At 35.8% G+C, this 16,044-nt stretch overlaps 1 protein-coding gene across 1 annotated transcript; it reads left to right on the plus strand.

Moving 5' to 3' along the window:
- The first annotated feature begins 2,386 nt into the window (after window positions 1-2,386).
- LOC123633390 (elongation factor 1-alpha 1-like) lies at window positions 2,387-4,123 on the plus strand. Its single transcript, XM_045544600.1, has one exon. The coding sequence runs from the start codon at window positions 2,445-2,447 to the stop codon at window positions 3,825-3,827; it is 1,383 nt and encodes a 460-aa protein (XP_045400556.1). The 5' UTR covers window positions 2,387-2,444; the 3' UTR covers window positions 3,828-4,123.
- Window positions 4,124-16,044: the final 11,921 nt, after the last annotated feature.

Raw genomic sequence — 16,044 nt, forward strand, 5'->3', positions numbered from 1 at the left:
AATTTAATTCTTTGTTCAGGTTTCCAAAGAGAAGAGTAAAGCCAAGTAAAAGACATTGGGCAGGTTGCCTCAGATCTTTCAAAGCCCCCTTCTCCTCTACACTCCCCTATTGCCCAGGTAGGAAAACTATAATACTCACTTGTCTTCAAGGCCATGCAATCCAGTTCTGACCAATGAAACACAAAAGGAAGATGCGCTGGGGCGAGTGAGTGGTGGTTCCCGAAAAGCACTTTTCAAGGACTAGATTTATTAATAGTTATAATGACATTTTAGTTTTTGTCCTTTGGGCTGTTTGCCTTCTCTTGTTTTCTCCTGCCTTGAATATGGACAGGATTGCTGGAGAAGCAGCAGCTGTTTTACCACTCTTAGGAAAAAAATATATGACTATAGAATATCATGGAGCAGGAAAATAAAAAAAGGTAAGATCCTTTCATTGCCATTATGCCAGTTCCAGACTGTCTGAACCCAGAATTTCATTATATAAAACAAAGAAGCATATTAATAGTTTTAGGTGATTTTTAGCATGTTTTTAATCAGTTGCTGTAGAACTCATTTCTGATTGACAGCTTACAACTTTTTCCATTCACATTTGAATTTTACAAAATTGTATTATTTTGTATAAATTCTTTTCTAAATATATTTTGCAGTAAAACATTTATTGGTTTATTTAATGGCATCTGATTTTACCAAATATAACTTGTCCCATTTTTAGTTTCCTTTTATGAGCAATTTCCCACATAGTTAAATTTTTCCAAGGTCAAATTTTGAACTATGTGTAATTTTAAGAATAGCTATTGTATTTTTCCCTCATTTTGATTGAGTCTAAATTTTCACAGGTTCATTATAATTGTTTTTATATTTGACAATAAGGATATTCCATCAGTTATATTGTTTTCAGTTTTAGTCATTGTTTCTTTGTATTAGATTGATTATTTTGAGTATTGATATTTCCTATAATCCAAACAAGTATGCTACATAACACTCATAATGCATTTCCAGGATTCAGTTATACTCCACATATGAAAACTAGATGTAATGATTTCCTTTCACCCTTCGTTTCATCAATTACTGGTAATTTGACATGCAGTAACTACTATATGAGTAATATAAATAACACACTTCATTAGTGCACTTTGCATTCTATATTATATGTAAGTTTTACCTCTATCTAATAAATAAAAAAAAATCAGGACACTATTTTAAAAAGTCTTTTACTCATATCCCTGCACTTCTATGCAAATTTTTATTTAAGCCTGAGCTTTTGATTTTATTTCAAAATTAAGGGTTTCTCATATTCATGTCTGTGTTTAAACAATCTCTAACGACTCACATGGAAAATGAAAACTTGCTGACACTGTGTGACTAAACCAGATCAGGTGATAAAACTTTTTTTAGAATTTTTATTCTATGTTCTGTAATTCAATGTAAACAGCATGCTTTTACAATGCTAAAAATAAGAGTTTGTCATCAAGAAGAAATTTCATGTTTAAAGGAGTCTGAAGTTAGAAAAGAGTCAGTCCAATATATGAACATAATCAAATGGTATACGGTTCTTTTAAAAGGTATATCAGAACAAATTTTGGGAGAAAGAACAGAGATAAATGACACAGAGTGTAGAAACTTCACCAAATAGGTAAAGAAGTGTGAAATGATAAACTGGGACACATTAAAATATTAGAGTTTATTTGAGCAGATAGAGATTCGTGAATCAGGCAGCTCCAGACTGTCAAGGGCTCAGCGGCTCCACCACAGGGGCACGAGGAGAAGACTTTTGTAGGGTGAATGTGGAGGCAAGGCAAAGAAAGTAATTCACTGGCGAAAGAGAAGCCTCATTTGGATCATTCTAGGGGAAAGTTCTAAGTTAGAGGTTAGTTGGTGGTTTCTATTATAATTGCCCCAGAATAGGACCTTTCACATTGAGTTGGGTTTGATTTGCTTGTATAGGAACCCAGGGCACTAGCCCCATGGCAGCCTAACGGACTCTCAGTTAATAATTTTAACAGAAGCCTTAATTTAAGGCAAAATAAGAAATTAGTTAAAATATCTGGAGCAGAAATCTTGAAGAAATGGAACAGGCAAACCCATGTTTAGGGGAAAGAAAAGTTCAAAGTAAACATTTAGAGAAGAGACTTTAATATATAGTTAATGATATATAATGATTTTCTTTTCTATTAATGTGCATTTTGATTGTGATAGTTTATACTTTGTATGTAAGAAGTATATTACTTCTTTCTTCCTCAAAGTAAACATTTTTTAAATACATAGTAGAAAATAATTTCTTTTCCATTCTTCTCACCTCTAGGTGGCACCTGTGAACTGATAAAATGTGGACTGAGTAGGTTCCTCGGACTCTCAGGTTTTAGTTCAAAGGATAATTACTGCTTTTTCGCAACGGGTTTGCCGCCAGAACACAGGTGCCATGAAAACCACCCATAAAAGCCAAAATGGGGAAGGAAAAGACTCACATCAACATCATCGTCATCGGACACGTAGATTCGGGCAAGTCCATCACTACTGGCCATCTGATCTACAAATGTGGTGGGATCCACAAAAGAACCATCGAGAAATTTGAGAAGGAGGCCGCTGAAATGGGAAAGGGCTCCTTCAGGTATGCCTGGGTCTTGAATAAACTGAAAGCTGAGTGTGAGCGTGGTATCACCATTGATATCTCACTGTGGAAATTTGAGACCAGCAAATATTATGTGACTATTATTGATGCCCCGGGACACAGAGACTTTATCAAAAACATGATTACAGGCACATCTCAGGCTGATTGTGCTGTCCTGATTGTTGCTGCTGGTGTTGGTGAATTTGGTATCTCAAAGAATGGGCAGACCCGTGAGCATGCCCTTCTGGCTTACACACTAGGTGTGAAACAACTAATTGTTGGTGTTAACAAAATGGATTCCACTGAGCCGCCCTACAGCCAAAAGAGATACGAGGAAATTGTTAAAGAAGTCAGCACTTACATTAAGAAAATTGGCTACAACCCTGACACAGTAGCATTTGTGCCAATTTCTGGCTGGAATGGTGACAACATGTTGGAGCCGAGTGCTAACATGCCTGGGTTCAAGGGATGGAAAGTCACCTGTAAAGATGGCAATGCCAGTGGAACCACACTGCTTGAAGCTCTGGATTGCATCCTGCCACCAACTCGTCCAACTGACAAGCCCTTGCGTCTGCCTCTCCAGGATGTCTACAAAATTGGCAGTATTGGTACTGTGCCTGTGGGCCGAGTGGAGACTGGTGTTCTCAAACCTGGCATGGTGGTCACCTTTGCTCCAGTCAATGTTACAACTGAAGTAAAGTCTGTGGAAATGCACCATGAAGCTTTGAGCGAAGCTCTTCCAGGGGACAATGTGGGCTTCAACGTCAAGAATGTGTCTGTCAAAGATGTTCGTCGTGGCAACGTTGCTGGTGACTGCAAAAATGACCCACCAATGGAAGCTGCTGGCTTCTCGGCTCAGGTGATTATCCTGAACCATCCAGGCCAAATTAGTGCTGGCTACGCTCCTGTACTGGATTGTCACACAGCTCATATTGCCTGCAAGTTTGCTGAGCTGAAAGAAAAGATTGACCGCCGCTCTGGAAAGAAGCTGGAGGATGGCCCTAAATTCTTGAAATCTGGTGATACTGCCATCTTTGATATGGTTCCTGGCAAGCCCATGTGTGTCGAGAGCTTCTCAGACTATCCTCCTCTGGGTCATTTTGCTGTTCGTGATATGAGACAGACAGTTGCTGTGGGTGTCATCAAAGCGGTGGGCAAGAAGGCTGCTGGAGCTGGCAAGGTCACCAAATCTGCCCAGAAAGCTCAGAAGGCTAAATGAGTATTATCCCTAATACCTGCCACCCCACTTTTAAACAGTGGTGGAAGAACAGTTTCAGAACTGTTTGTTTCAATTGGCCATTTAAGTTTAATAGTAAAAGACTGGTTGTTAATAACAGTGAATCGTAAAACCTTCAGGAGGAAAAGAAAATGTTTTGTGGACCACTTTTGTTTCTTTTTGTGTGGCAGTTTTAAGTTATTAGTTTTTAAAATCAGTACTTTTTAATGGAAACAACTTGACCAAAAATCTGTCACAGAATTTTGAGACCCATTAAAACAAAGTTTAATGAGAAAAAACAAAAAAAGATAATTACCTTCATCTCCTCCATCTCCAAGACCAGAGTTTTAAAGGTCAGTATAGTGGAAGGGGAGGGCAATGAGTTCTAACAAGAAGACCCAGATTAATGACCATATTTCATCTTTTACTATGTGAACTTGACCAAGTCATTTAACCTCTCTGAGCCTCATTTATTTAAAAATCTGTAAAATGGAGGAAATGCCAGGTTGGGTACAATACCTACAGTAATGGTCTTAGCGCTTTTCAAGTATTAGATTACTATCTAAATGTAGGATATTACCAAAGGGAAATAAGATGAAAGAATGTGGAATATGAATTGGTTTCAAGATTAGTAGATACCGGGATAAATAAATGTATTTGAGAATTTGGGGGACTGATATAATCAAATAAAGAACTAAATAAAAATAAATAAAAATTACAGTTTATGGTATTATCCTTGTTTTCCTGAGGCTTTATACTCAGAGCAATAATAACATCTATGCAACCCAAATCATCAGTTCTCTTTGCCAGTTGACACTAAAATAACAGATATGTGGAGTAAACAAGCATTTTCTATTTATGCCATGATTTAAATTTTTCACACAGAAAAATTAATTACAATTGTGCAGAATATTGTTTAAAATTTCTTCCAAAAATCAGTATTTCTACCACTGAAGCGAAATGAAGTTTTAAAGAAATCTGTAATCTTTGTCCTATATTATATGTTGTTAAAAAGTACTCATAGCACTTTTTGTGTGTATTTTGGATTAACTTTGATTATTTCTATGTGTATAAAATACAATTTTAAATGTGTGCACCAAAGTGTCATTATATTCAATTTGACTATTTTTATAATCATCTCAATATGTTTTAATTATACCTTATTAAAATAAAAATGGATGCTATTTTCTTGAGCCAACTCCTCCCCAGTTAGAAGGTAATTTATTTAGACAGAGATAAAAATTACAGTTGCTTGAGAGAAATTGTTTCTGACAAAACTGTGTTCACTGCTACTTAACATTTTGTGCTGCAGGTGCTTCCAAATTGATTTTTTATTAAAATGAATTTTTTTCCAGAAGCATGAAAAGTGACCAACTGGTTTTTCAATCTCAAGTACTGTCTTATTTATGATTTATGAAAAGAGATTCAGCCAGATTTTATTACTTTAGCATCAAGATAACATTTATTGATCTATCACTAGTGTTTAAACATGATGAGTATCTTTGAGATTTCATTATTTCATTTCCTAAAGACTCTGGGAAGTATTTGGCTAGAGTCTCTAAGGAAAAGCTCCTGTATTGCTTAAAACCTTTTTATTCTGATTTGCATTTATTTTATCCATGATTTTCTGTCCATCATATTTTACTCCTCAGAGTAAAGAAGCATGAACATTTATACACTGTATGCCAAGCAAAATGTAAAGTCCCATATCTAGGGAAGACTTTGTCAACTGATCAAATATCAATCCATGGACCAATTCTACCCATAATAAAGTTAAAACACCCATGCTCTAAAGATACTATTATTATTCTACATGAAATTTTGTTTTAATGTGCTTAAAAAAATAAAATTTAGGTAACCCTAAGTCATTTCCTCCCAATATTTTGTTGTTGATATTTTTTTCTAGACCCTCTAAATATAAAGGTTTTGGAAACATTGGACTTTAGTTTGTGTTTAAGGATTTTCTCCATTGATACGTGCAAAGGAAACCATAGTTCTAATTGTGCAACTGAACTTTATACCACTTCTAAGATTGCATCTGGGATGTTAATCTCCTACATTCAAGTGTTAAACTAAGTGATTTCCTGATAGACTTCAAGCAGAATATGTCACTTAAAACTGATTCCCAATTTCTAATACAATCTTCACCAGATACAATCTTTGGGAGTTAATTGGAACTTGTCCAGTTATCAATAAAGTAGAACTTTATTTCTTACTTGCCAATTATTTTTCTTCTAAATAATATCTTTTAGGGGAACTCCTAGAAGAGTAGAAATGAAGAGTGGAATTTAGGCATTCCTGGGTGACCAGAAAAATATCAGCAAACTATCTCCAAAAAATTCATTCAATATTCCCCCAAACATATTTTGATTACATGTTATACATTAGGTTTTTTTCTCACTGTGTTTACCATATAGTGATTGCAGTAGAATCAATATTTCTCTGTAATCCTGACAATGTCCATAATAAATATACCTAAAATAAAGTCTTAATGATACAATTGAAATTGTCTAAATTTATGATTATGATGTTTATGATGTCAGAATTTATACAGTTTTAGTGTTTCTTGTCACTTCCTTAATTGCTTACTTTATTTAATTTAAATACATGTAGGCTTTGAAACTACCCTTTTGTTATCTTATCTTCTTATCATTTTTATTTTGCCTTTGCCAATTTGTAATACTTTTTCTCATACTTCTTTATTAATTATATCTAAATTTGAGTATTGATCTTTCTAAATTCATCCCTGCAATCAAATCCTAAGTCTTTTCCTATTAAATTTCTGATTTTCTTTCTTTTCTCCTTTTTCTCTCAATTATGGGCATTTTCTTTTTTCCTTCTTCAAACTATCAAAAAGTATAATCTTTCATTTCTCTTTTTCTTTTCTTCTTTGTATTAGACAATTTTTATTTCTTTTTACGTGTCATTAAGTATTCAGTTGTACACAATGAGCTACACTTAAAATATTACTTCTAGTGGAATTAACTGTTTCCAAAGGTTACCAATTTATATACAGGGGATTCAGTAAGGAATAGATGCTTATTGTTTCTCTACCTGGTTGATAAATTCAGACTATAAGAAGCTACTGAAAATACTAATTTATTGTCTTCAGTTTTCTGAAAGCTCTGATTAGAATAACACATGAATCGATAAAAGTTAGTCTGTGTATAAATCATGGATTTGAGACATTAAAAACATTGAATTAATTCTGATGTAAGTATATACTTGAGATATATATGATAGTACCTTAAAACATAGACACCTACACACATACACATACACACACAAACACACACACCCATAAATGAAGAGTCATGAAAAGTACTGAGTTTGCTATGGGCTCACATGATAATCTTTCCAACTGTAACTCCTTTTCCTACAAAACAGAAAGTGATTATATATAGAGGTGAGTTTTTGTTTGTTCAGTACTATAATTTTAGGTGTTTTTGATTAAAGAAATTAATTTTGTTGGATCATTAGAATTTTTCAAGCACAAGAAACTAGACATAAAGCTGTTCAGAAACTTCTTAAGTTCCCTCACTGCCAACAGGTTGTCAGAAAGCATCCCTAGTCACATCCCATCAACCAATGGAAACACAGACCACTAGAGGTGGACAGGATGTTGGAACTGGACTATCCCAGGGCTGGTATTTTATAAATAAAGAATGCTAAGCAGATTCATACTGAATAATTCCAAAATCTTTAACCTGCAGCCTTGGGGCCACATGTGGCCTTCTGGATCCTTGAGTGTGGCCTTTTGACTGACTTCAAATTTTACAGAATAAACCCTTTTATTAAAAGGGGTGCAGCAGAGAAAGATGAAGCTTTTCTTGCCTCCTTTGGTACTTAAAAAAGAACAATCTTGAAATCAGAAGGCCACAGGTTCCCCACCTAAAACAGACTACTGGTGTGGAACAGATTGCGCATAGTTTTCTAATCATATCTTCTTATACACTTATTGCCCTACCCCACAGCAACTCCCACTTAGGTGCTGACTCGGGGAGGGGGGGGGTGGGGGGAGGGGATGGAGGTATGACTACATGGTGAGTGCCAGGCGCACTGTCTGGAGAATGGACACGCTTGAGGCTCTGACTCAGGGAAATGGGCGGGACATGGTCAATGTATATAACCTGAACTTATGTACCCCCATGAGGAGCTGAAATAAAAAAAAAATAAATAAATAAAAGAAGGAAAATTAAAAAAAAAAAGTGCAAAGTGAAAGCCAAAGTCTAATATTTAGCTCCGTTTCTTTGCCCTTCCCTCTGAGAATGTAGTTCCACTGCTTAACCCTGAGCCTCTGAAGCAATTTGTTTCCCACCCGGCTCTCGCCAGCCAGCAGCGCTAATGCATCCCATAAGGTTTGCCTCCTAATGGTCACAGGCTGAGATGGCCAAATGCCTTCCAATAATTATCAGTCTCCTTGTAGGTGAGAAGGAGATGGGCTCTTGAGACTGGAGTCTGGAATTAATTAGAAGTAGGAGGCAGGTTTGCAAGATGAATGATTGTAACACACCAAAAATAGAATAGGCCAAAAGAACAAAAAGGAAAATCAGCACTGTGGAATACCGAGTACGCCAGTCTTTCAACTTTTGGCTGTTTACATCTGGACTGACTATCTGATCCTCCCTTAATAAATGCTTTGTGTGGCAGTGACTCTGAACACCAATCCCCAATTTTCAAACATCACTCCCCTGTTCTAGAATTATTTCCTGGATGTTCATTTCTTTGATGAGCCTTCTGGGAGGAAACATTTCTTTCGTTTTGTCTCATGCCTGTGGAATACTTACCACCTGCTCCTTCTCTCCTAATGGGAGTGCTGGCTAAGAGGATGCTAAATTCACGTGGGGGTAAAAATAATAAAGCTGGATTTATAAATGCTTCCTTGAAAATGCAATACTGTGCTTTAGTACCTTAGATGTTAATCTTGGAATTAGTCTGTAAGAATTTCGTATAATCCTTATATGAAAAGAAATGAAATCAAAGATTATAAGGAATTATATAAAAACAAGATGACCCACAAGCATTTTTTTTTTATTAAGGATAAAAAAATGAGAAAAAGTAACGGGTGAAAACAGAGCAATGAAGTTATTTAGGAGAAAAAAATTTCAGTCACAAAAATATTTCTTCTCAAGGAACAAGGATTAGAACTAATTTTATGTTATCTTCTCCATCTTATTTCTTACCACTCTTAGCTTTTACCAAGAAGACAAACAAAACAAAATAGTACTTTTCATACCCCAGATGAATTTTCAATTCTGAAACAAATAAGCCTTTCATTTGCATAATTTTATGTCCTTTCCATAAGCCATTCCTCCACCCGGGATGCCCTGCTCCATACTTTTATTCCTATTAAATCTCATTTATTTTTTAAAGCTCACCTCAGATGCTCTGTTTGATTCTTTACCTGACATCCATTAGAAAAGTAAAATATTTCTTTCCATACCACTTTGCACAAATCACTCTTACAGCACGTAAGATGTTAGAACATACTAATGTGGTCGTGAGGCTATATTCATAACTTTCATGAGAGTTCACTGAAGACATGGATAATGTTTTACTAATCTTTGCACATTCTTTGCAAAATTTGGCAAGAGAAAGCAATACAGACTTTCGAATGAATGAACAAAGAATGAAATAAGGGAGTGGGAAATGTGTACATTCCCGCATGGCTCTTCACTGTTGTTTTCTATTCTGTGAATGTGAAAAGAAGACAGAACAAGCAGAGATCATTAGAAATGTAGAACACTTAGATGGAAGTTGACTCGTCAAACCTCTTCATTTTACAGTTGAGAAAAAAAAGCACAGAATAGATAAGTGTAAATAAAAATTATCGTAATCGTCCACCTGGCTACATAATGGCTAGCTAGTTCTTTAACTCCAGTGATTCCTGTATCCCCAAAATATTAAGTACTTACACTATGAAATGGGTCCTGGAGATATGAGGGTGAGTAAGATTAAGCCATTCTAATCAAGTTACTCGCGGAGTGGGGTGAATGACCACAGTGTCCTAGCAGTTAGCACAGCATAGGCTGGAAACCTGAAGAGTCCTACGAATTACTTAGAGGCAACACACTTGGTCAAACAGGTGTCTACCGGTTACTTGGAAAGACTACTAGTCCCGAGCTCTAGGGGTAGAGGATAACTGTGTGTTAGCTTATCTTGGCTACCTTTAACAAAGCATTACAAGAAAAAAATTTACAAGTGTAAGCAAGAACTTATAATTTTTTAAGTGGAGATTATATAGAATGGAGAATGTCCAGAGACTATGAGCCTTACAGGGTTAGAAAAGCCAACTGCATGTAGGCCCCAAATAGTAAAAGATGAGACTCAAAAAGCTCCCAAGACTTCTCAATCAAGCAAGTGACAGCCATGTAGCAAAAAATCAGATTTAAGCACTTTCCCACCTACTATCTCAAATGGCATCGATGTGGTAGCCATTGAATTAAGAGGAAAAATCCATAGGTGCTAAGAAATCAAGAAAAATATCAGGATTGGTGATTATACATCGGAAAGAACTTTGGTGATGTTTACTAGCATATGGGACTCCTGAAAATAATAGATGGGGAGCAATTTCGGTTTTTGAGGACATTGTATACTATTGGAAAGAACCATTGACCTGGGTCTAAAAAAGCTTTTCATTGTTCAATCATAAAAACAACCTTCAGTACCATCCAAACTATTAACCAGGAAAAGGCCTACAAAAGCAGCAAAATTCCAAGGGAACATAGACCCCCAAGGCCAATTCAAACTAGAGTCATATAAGATAAGTACAAGAGAAAAAAAATAAAACACAGAGAATGGAGTCAGGTATCACAGATGAGAATTATCTTCTAAGTAGAATCAGTGTCTAATCAAAAAGCCTGCTAACCATAATAGGGACCTTCGCAAATTCTGCCCAAAAAGAATTCATAATTGTAACAGAACATGTCTTCTCTGTATCTTTTATTCTTCGCTTTCCTTAGTGGAAGTTCTTATGTTGCTCCTGTCCCTGTGGCATCATTGTATAATACAGCATGTGTGGCAGGGTTATATATATTGTCATTTTATATCCTGATGGTCAGAACTTCTTATTAATCAGAGATCCAAGAAACTGAGCTAGAGTTTACTACAGCTGTACAGGGACTTGAATTGTTTGTCCTGGAGAGGGAATGAGCATGTATTTGTCATGGAAGGAAGGATAAGACATGTACATATTTCGTGACAGAAAGCTAGGATCTGGCAGTGACTACTAGCTAATTTCCAAACCTATTCTCTTTCTTGCTTTGCACGTAGCTAGAAAACATTTCCCAGCTGCCCTTGCTGATATATGTGGCCATGAGACTGATGGCAAAACAATGAAATGTGAACAGACATTGTGTGTGGCACTGCCACAAAGCTTTCCTAAAGGTACTGTGACCAAAATTAAATGCACTGAACTTGCTGTCATATGCATACTTAGTGTATTCTAGGATTAATAGTCACTTCTCAACAACCACAACAAAAAACTGGTATGTCATGGAATATTTGAGGCTCGTGAAGAAAATGGTCATTTTTGTAACACTGACAAAGAAAGTAAGTATATGCCCTTAATTAACATAAATTCATTTTGTATTTATACTTTTCAAACTATCGTGCTGATAATTTTCCCCTTGGAAATACTGCCAAATTACTTTTTTATTCTAATTATAAAAAGAATGATCTTCTGATTGATGTAATTCTAAGAGAAATTACTGATAATTTGTTTATGTTTAATTTGTATGTCTTCTGCTATTTAAAAGCCATTTGGCTTCAAACATGGTACTGAAGCCTTATGTAATTGTTTCTACAAGGGAAAATGGGAACAATGAAATATTTTAAGCATAGAATAAATGTAGCAAAAGTACTTAGTTGAGTAACTGGCATGCAATAAGCACTCCACTCATTAATTAGCCCTCTCTTTATACTTTATTGATTAATCTCTCTCTATAAATACACACATATATATCAAGATCTATATATTCTTGATATATAGAGAGATGTCTAATATATATATATATATATATATATATATACACACACCCTTGATATTGACTATTATACATTTACAACTGGTATTTAAAAATGTTATCTATACTTTAAAATATTTAGGGTTGCCTAATACAAATCTAAGCTGGTAATCAATTTGAATAAATTATTTCATTTAAGAAGATTATTTTGCCTATATTTTAAGATTACAGTTGTTTATAAAGCATGTTCCTATGCATTCATTTATTTGCTCATACATTTATTCAATTCATATCTATCAGGTGCTTACTATATATCTGGTATTGTGATAGACATATGGAGAATGGAAAAATTAATTTGACAAAGTTCCTTCCCGCAAGCAATTTAAAATATAGTAAGATATATGAGATATATATTTTATATAAAATATGTAAATGATTCTATGATGGAAAGCAAAAACTGTTGAAATAAAAATATTACAGAAAAAACAAAATGCTATAGGAGCTCAGAGGAAGCACACACATAATACATACTGTAGAGACCTTAGCAGCTATTTTGAAAGAGTGAATATCCGAGGTGTTGTATTGAAGGGTGAATGGAAATTTGTGAGGCAATGATAAGAGGTACCATCTTGTCCATCCATATTCAGAGGGAAAAGTTGAGTTTCCAAAATTTTTTACATTAGTAAATTATTTGAGAGATTTGTTTCTCCTGTGTTTCAGTAACTCAAATTCAAGGAGAATAAAAATCCTGAGTAGAAAGCTCTTATAAAATACCAAAACAGTTGAAATTCAATTTTCAGGCTCATAAGGGTGCCTGAAATATGAGATGTGGCTCATTCATGTATCATTGCTTGGAGTGGCATATCTCTCAACATTTTAGCTATGAAATATTAATATAACTGAATGCAAATGCATATACTCTATTAATTCTGTAGAAATATATTTGTCTCTGGTAAAATGAAATACGTGTACCACCTTTCAGACATACTTATTAATATTTTGGAGTGGGCCTGTTGTCCTGCTTTCCCATAGGGAAGTTGGGTCCCTGGCCTTCTTGTATAGCATCCCTGCTAAAACTGAATCTATTGCACATCACGCTCTCCAAAGGACAGTACCTGAGACAGAGGCAGGCCAGATGGGCCACCTACAATACATCCCTTCCCAGCTCTATGTACCTGTAGGAAGCCTCAAGGAGAAGGCTGCAGAGCACTTCCAGTTATGGGAAATGTGTATAAACTCTTCCTTTTCATTTCAAGTCCTGGGCAGAATCAGCCTGTGGATACGGCAAATTGGGTCACTACCCCAGGAGAATTCCTCCATTACAGCATGTGGGAGAAAGAATCAAACGCTTTCTTTAGCAGCTGACCTCTAAAATGTACTTCAAGTCAGCATTTTTATAATGATTAGCATTATTGTGGAACACTGCATATGTGCCCTTTCCACTTGGCTTTGCAGTTCAGTCGTGCTTCTTGTTGAGCTCTTTTTATAATTCTTGCCTGTAGCCTATCTACCTGCTTGATGCTGTTTTTATCAATAGTATTGCAGATCTCATTTATTAACACAGCTATTGATGTTAGTTTTAAAAAGACATTATCAGTTTTGAAAGGTTGGGGTATTGTATAGATCTCAAAAACAAAATGTTGAATAGAAAATAACATTATAGAATGATATATACAATTTATGTATTGTTGGATTTTTTTTTTCAAAACATGAGAAAATGTAACTTATTTATGGTCACCTATAGGTATATGTTAAGAGTATGAAAGCTATCTTAGGAGGAAGCCCACTCTATTTTTAACAGTGGTAGTCAGAAGATTGGAGGGTATGGAGACAAAGGGAAATTTGGAAATAGGAGATAAATGAAATTTCAACTTTATATAAATATATATTTATATAAATTTAAAATTTAGAATTTTATTTAAAGATATGAAGCAAATGTGCAATGCTTACAATTGCTATTATGGTGGAGAGTAGCTAAGTGTACAATACATTCTTTCTTATACTTTTCTATAATTTTAATACATCAAATAAATATTCATTTTTAAAAACAGTTGAGGTACTGATAGTTGAGGAATGCAGTTTTGCTATATTTGGTTGTCCCTCTTTGTTTAACTATCTAAAGCAACATGCTACTAAAGGCAGAGATGTCTAACAAGCTCTGAGAGTGGTAAAGTTACTTAAAAGAAATAAAGTATTGTGTTATTCATATAACAAAAGACTGGGGAATATGCTCAAATTATAAAAGAAAAAGGACTTATCTAGCCCAAACAGAGCCTTCCTATGATCATGCATGCTATGCTTACTATATGGACAAAATTAAATTTTTATATCAATTTCGCTATTAAACATTCTATTTTGCTGAGGTCTAAATAAAGAGTAGGTACAGTATGAAACATATTAAAATAATCTTGATGGGAAAGCGTGGTACAAAGGTCATTACATGAAGGAATTCTTAAAATTTTGGACAGATTTCTGCTTCCTATGTCCCCAAATCAAAGTTTTTATGGAATAAAAATGAATGTAACAGAACTCTGTGGATCATAACTAGGCATTCTCAAATAAAGAATCTTCTGAAAACAGATGTATGAGTTGATAGCTCGGTGATGTATTTCATTGTCATTCCTGAGGGATCAGCTCTTTAAAAACTTAACAACTTTCACAAAAATCTAAGTAGAAAAAGTATTATAAGAACCTTTATCTTCAGACACAAGTACTATTTCAGATTTTAAAAAAGGCTGATTTTGTGGAACTGAGTGTGAATAACATAGATCAGTACAGATTTACTACTTAGAAGACACTGAGAATCAGAGACAGGACATCATTCCTGTCGTTCTTATCAGTAGCAGCTGTCACACTCAGCAAACTGGATTTATATTCATGTCTCAGACTCAGCCCAACATAGACCACATGAGGGGAGAGGGAAGGTTCCTTTCGTGCTGCAGTTTTCTCTTTTCTGTGCTCCCTGTCTTCACTTTAGGCATCCTCAACATTTTCTGTCTTCCTCTAAGTACCACAAAAGTACTGAATAACACGTGCTGAAGACTTGGTAATTTACTAATCAATCTAGAACCATTTGCATTTAGAAAGGACTGATGTCTTCTCTCCTCTGCTGTAATAAATACATTTGAGACACAGACATCTGGAAGAAGACCCAAGACGTGAGACATGGCGCAGTCTGCACTTGATCCTCAGACTGAACCACATCCTTGCAAGCCCCACAGTATCTCCTTTTGCCCCTCTGACTTTGGTCACCATGGCGTCTCGATGCCAGGAGGCAAGATGGTGTGGTGGTTACAAATTCAGACTCAGGAGCCATATTGCCTGAGTTTGCAAGGGGAGCACCATCATTAATTACCTGGTGCCCCTGGAAAATTATTAAATTTCTCTGTCACTCTTTCCTCACCGCTATATATCTGAAGATAATGGCAGTACCTAACTGAAATGGATGAATATATACCAACCATTCAGCACACAGTGCTTAACCATCGTTATTAGTAGTGAAGTGCTACCTCGGATTCTGAGTGAAGCAGGAAACACTTCACTTAGAACTCTTGGAGAATTAATCCTAATAAAGGACAGGGGTCTTGGAAAAAGTCCTGGAATTGGTGATCCAAACTGCTTGGTCTTCTTCCCACCACGCTTCCCATCCAGATTCAGGTGTTAACATGCCAGGGGCCCCCAAGCTGGTTACTTTCTCCCCTCACTGCTTATGTCTCAGCCAAATACATACCCTTCTCATTCTGCCTAACCCTGGGCTGTGCTTTGGGTTCCAGTGCTGGTGCTCCTGCAATCCCTGCCAGGCCCCAACCCTGGAGTCCTGGCACTGATGAGCTAGACCTTCCAAGTAAACATCAACCTTCCTCTGGTTTCCTAGTGCCTCGTGCTAAGTGAAGGTACAACTGCATGGACACACACATGCAAATGAAACTCTAATTGTGAAAGATAATAAATCCGTGGAGAATGTGTTTTTGACTCTTTCAGTTATGCAATATATATATTCTGCCTGTAAGTTATACATTCCTTGCCTTTTAATTCACTTCCCCCTCTGCCTCTTTAACTCCTACTCATTGTTACAATAAGGCTTGGACTCACTTCCTCCTGGACTTGCTCTTGCTGTTTCCATAGCATTCTGCAATCTGGCATCATAGCTTTATCGTGGACAACATGGAATGATGCACACAATTTTACCTGAGCCCTGTGTTTCTGGAAAACAGAAATAGGTAAAGAAATCCCCTACCCTTCATGTTCTGGAAAAC

This window comes from Lemur catta, chromosome 2 (assembly GCF_020740605.2).
Source record: "Lemur catta isolate mLemCat1 chromosome 2, mLemCat1.pri, whole genome shotgun sequence".
NCBI classification, from domain to species: domain Eukaryota; kingdom Metazoa; phylum Chordata; class Mammalia; order Primates; family Lemuridae; genus Lemur; species Lemur catta.

What these genes read in the sequence shown, in the direction of transcription:
- LOC123633390 (XM_045544600.1), top strand. Translation starts at nt 2,445, where the DNA reads ATGGGGAAGGAAAAGACTCACATCAACATCATCGTCATCGGACACGTA.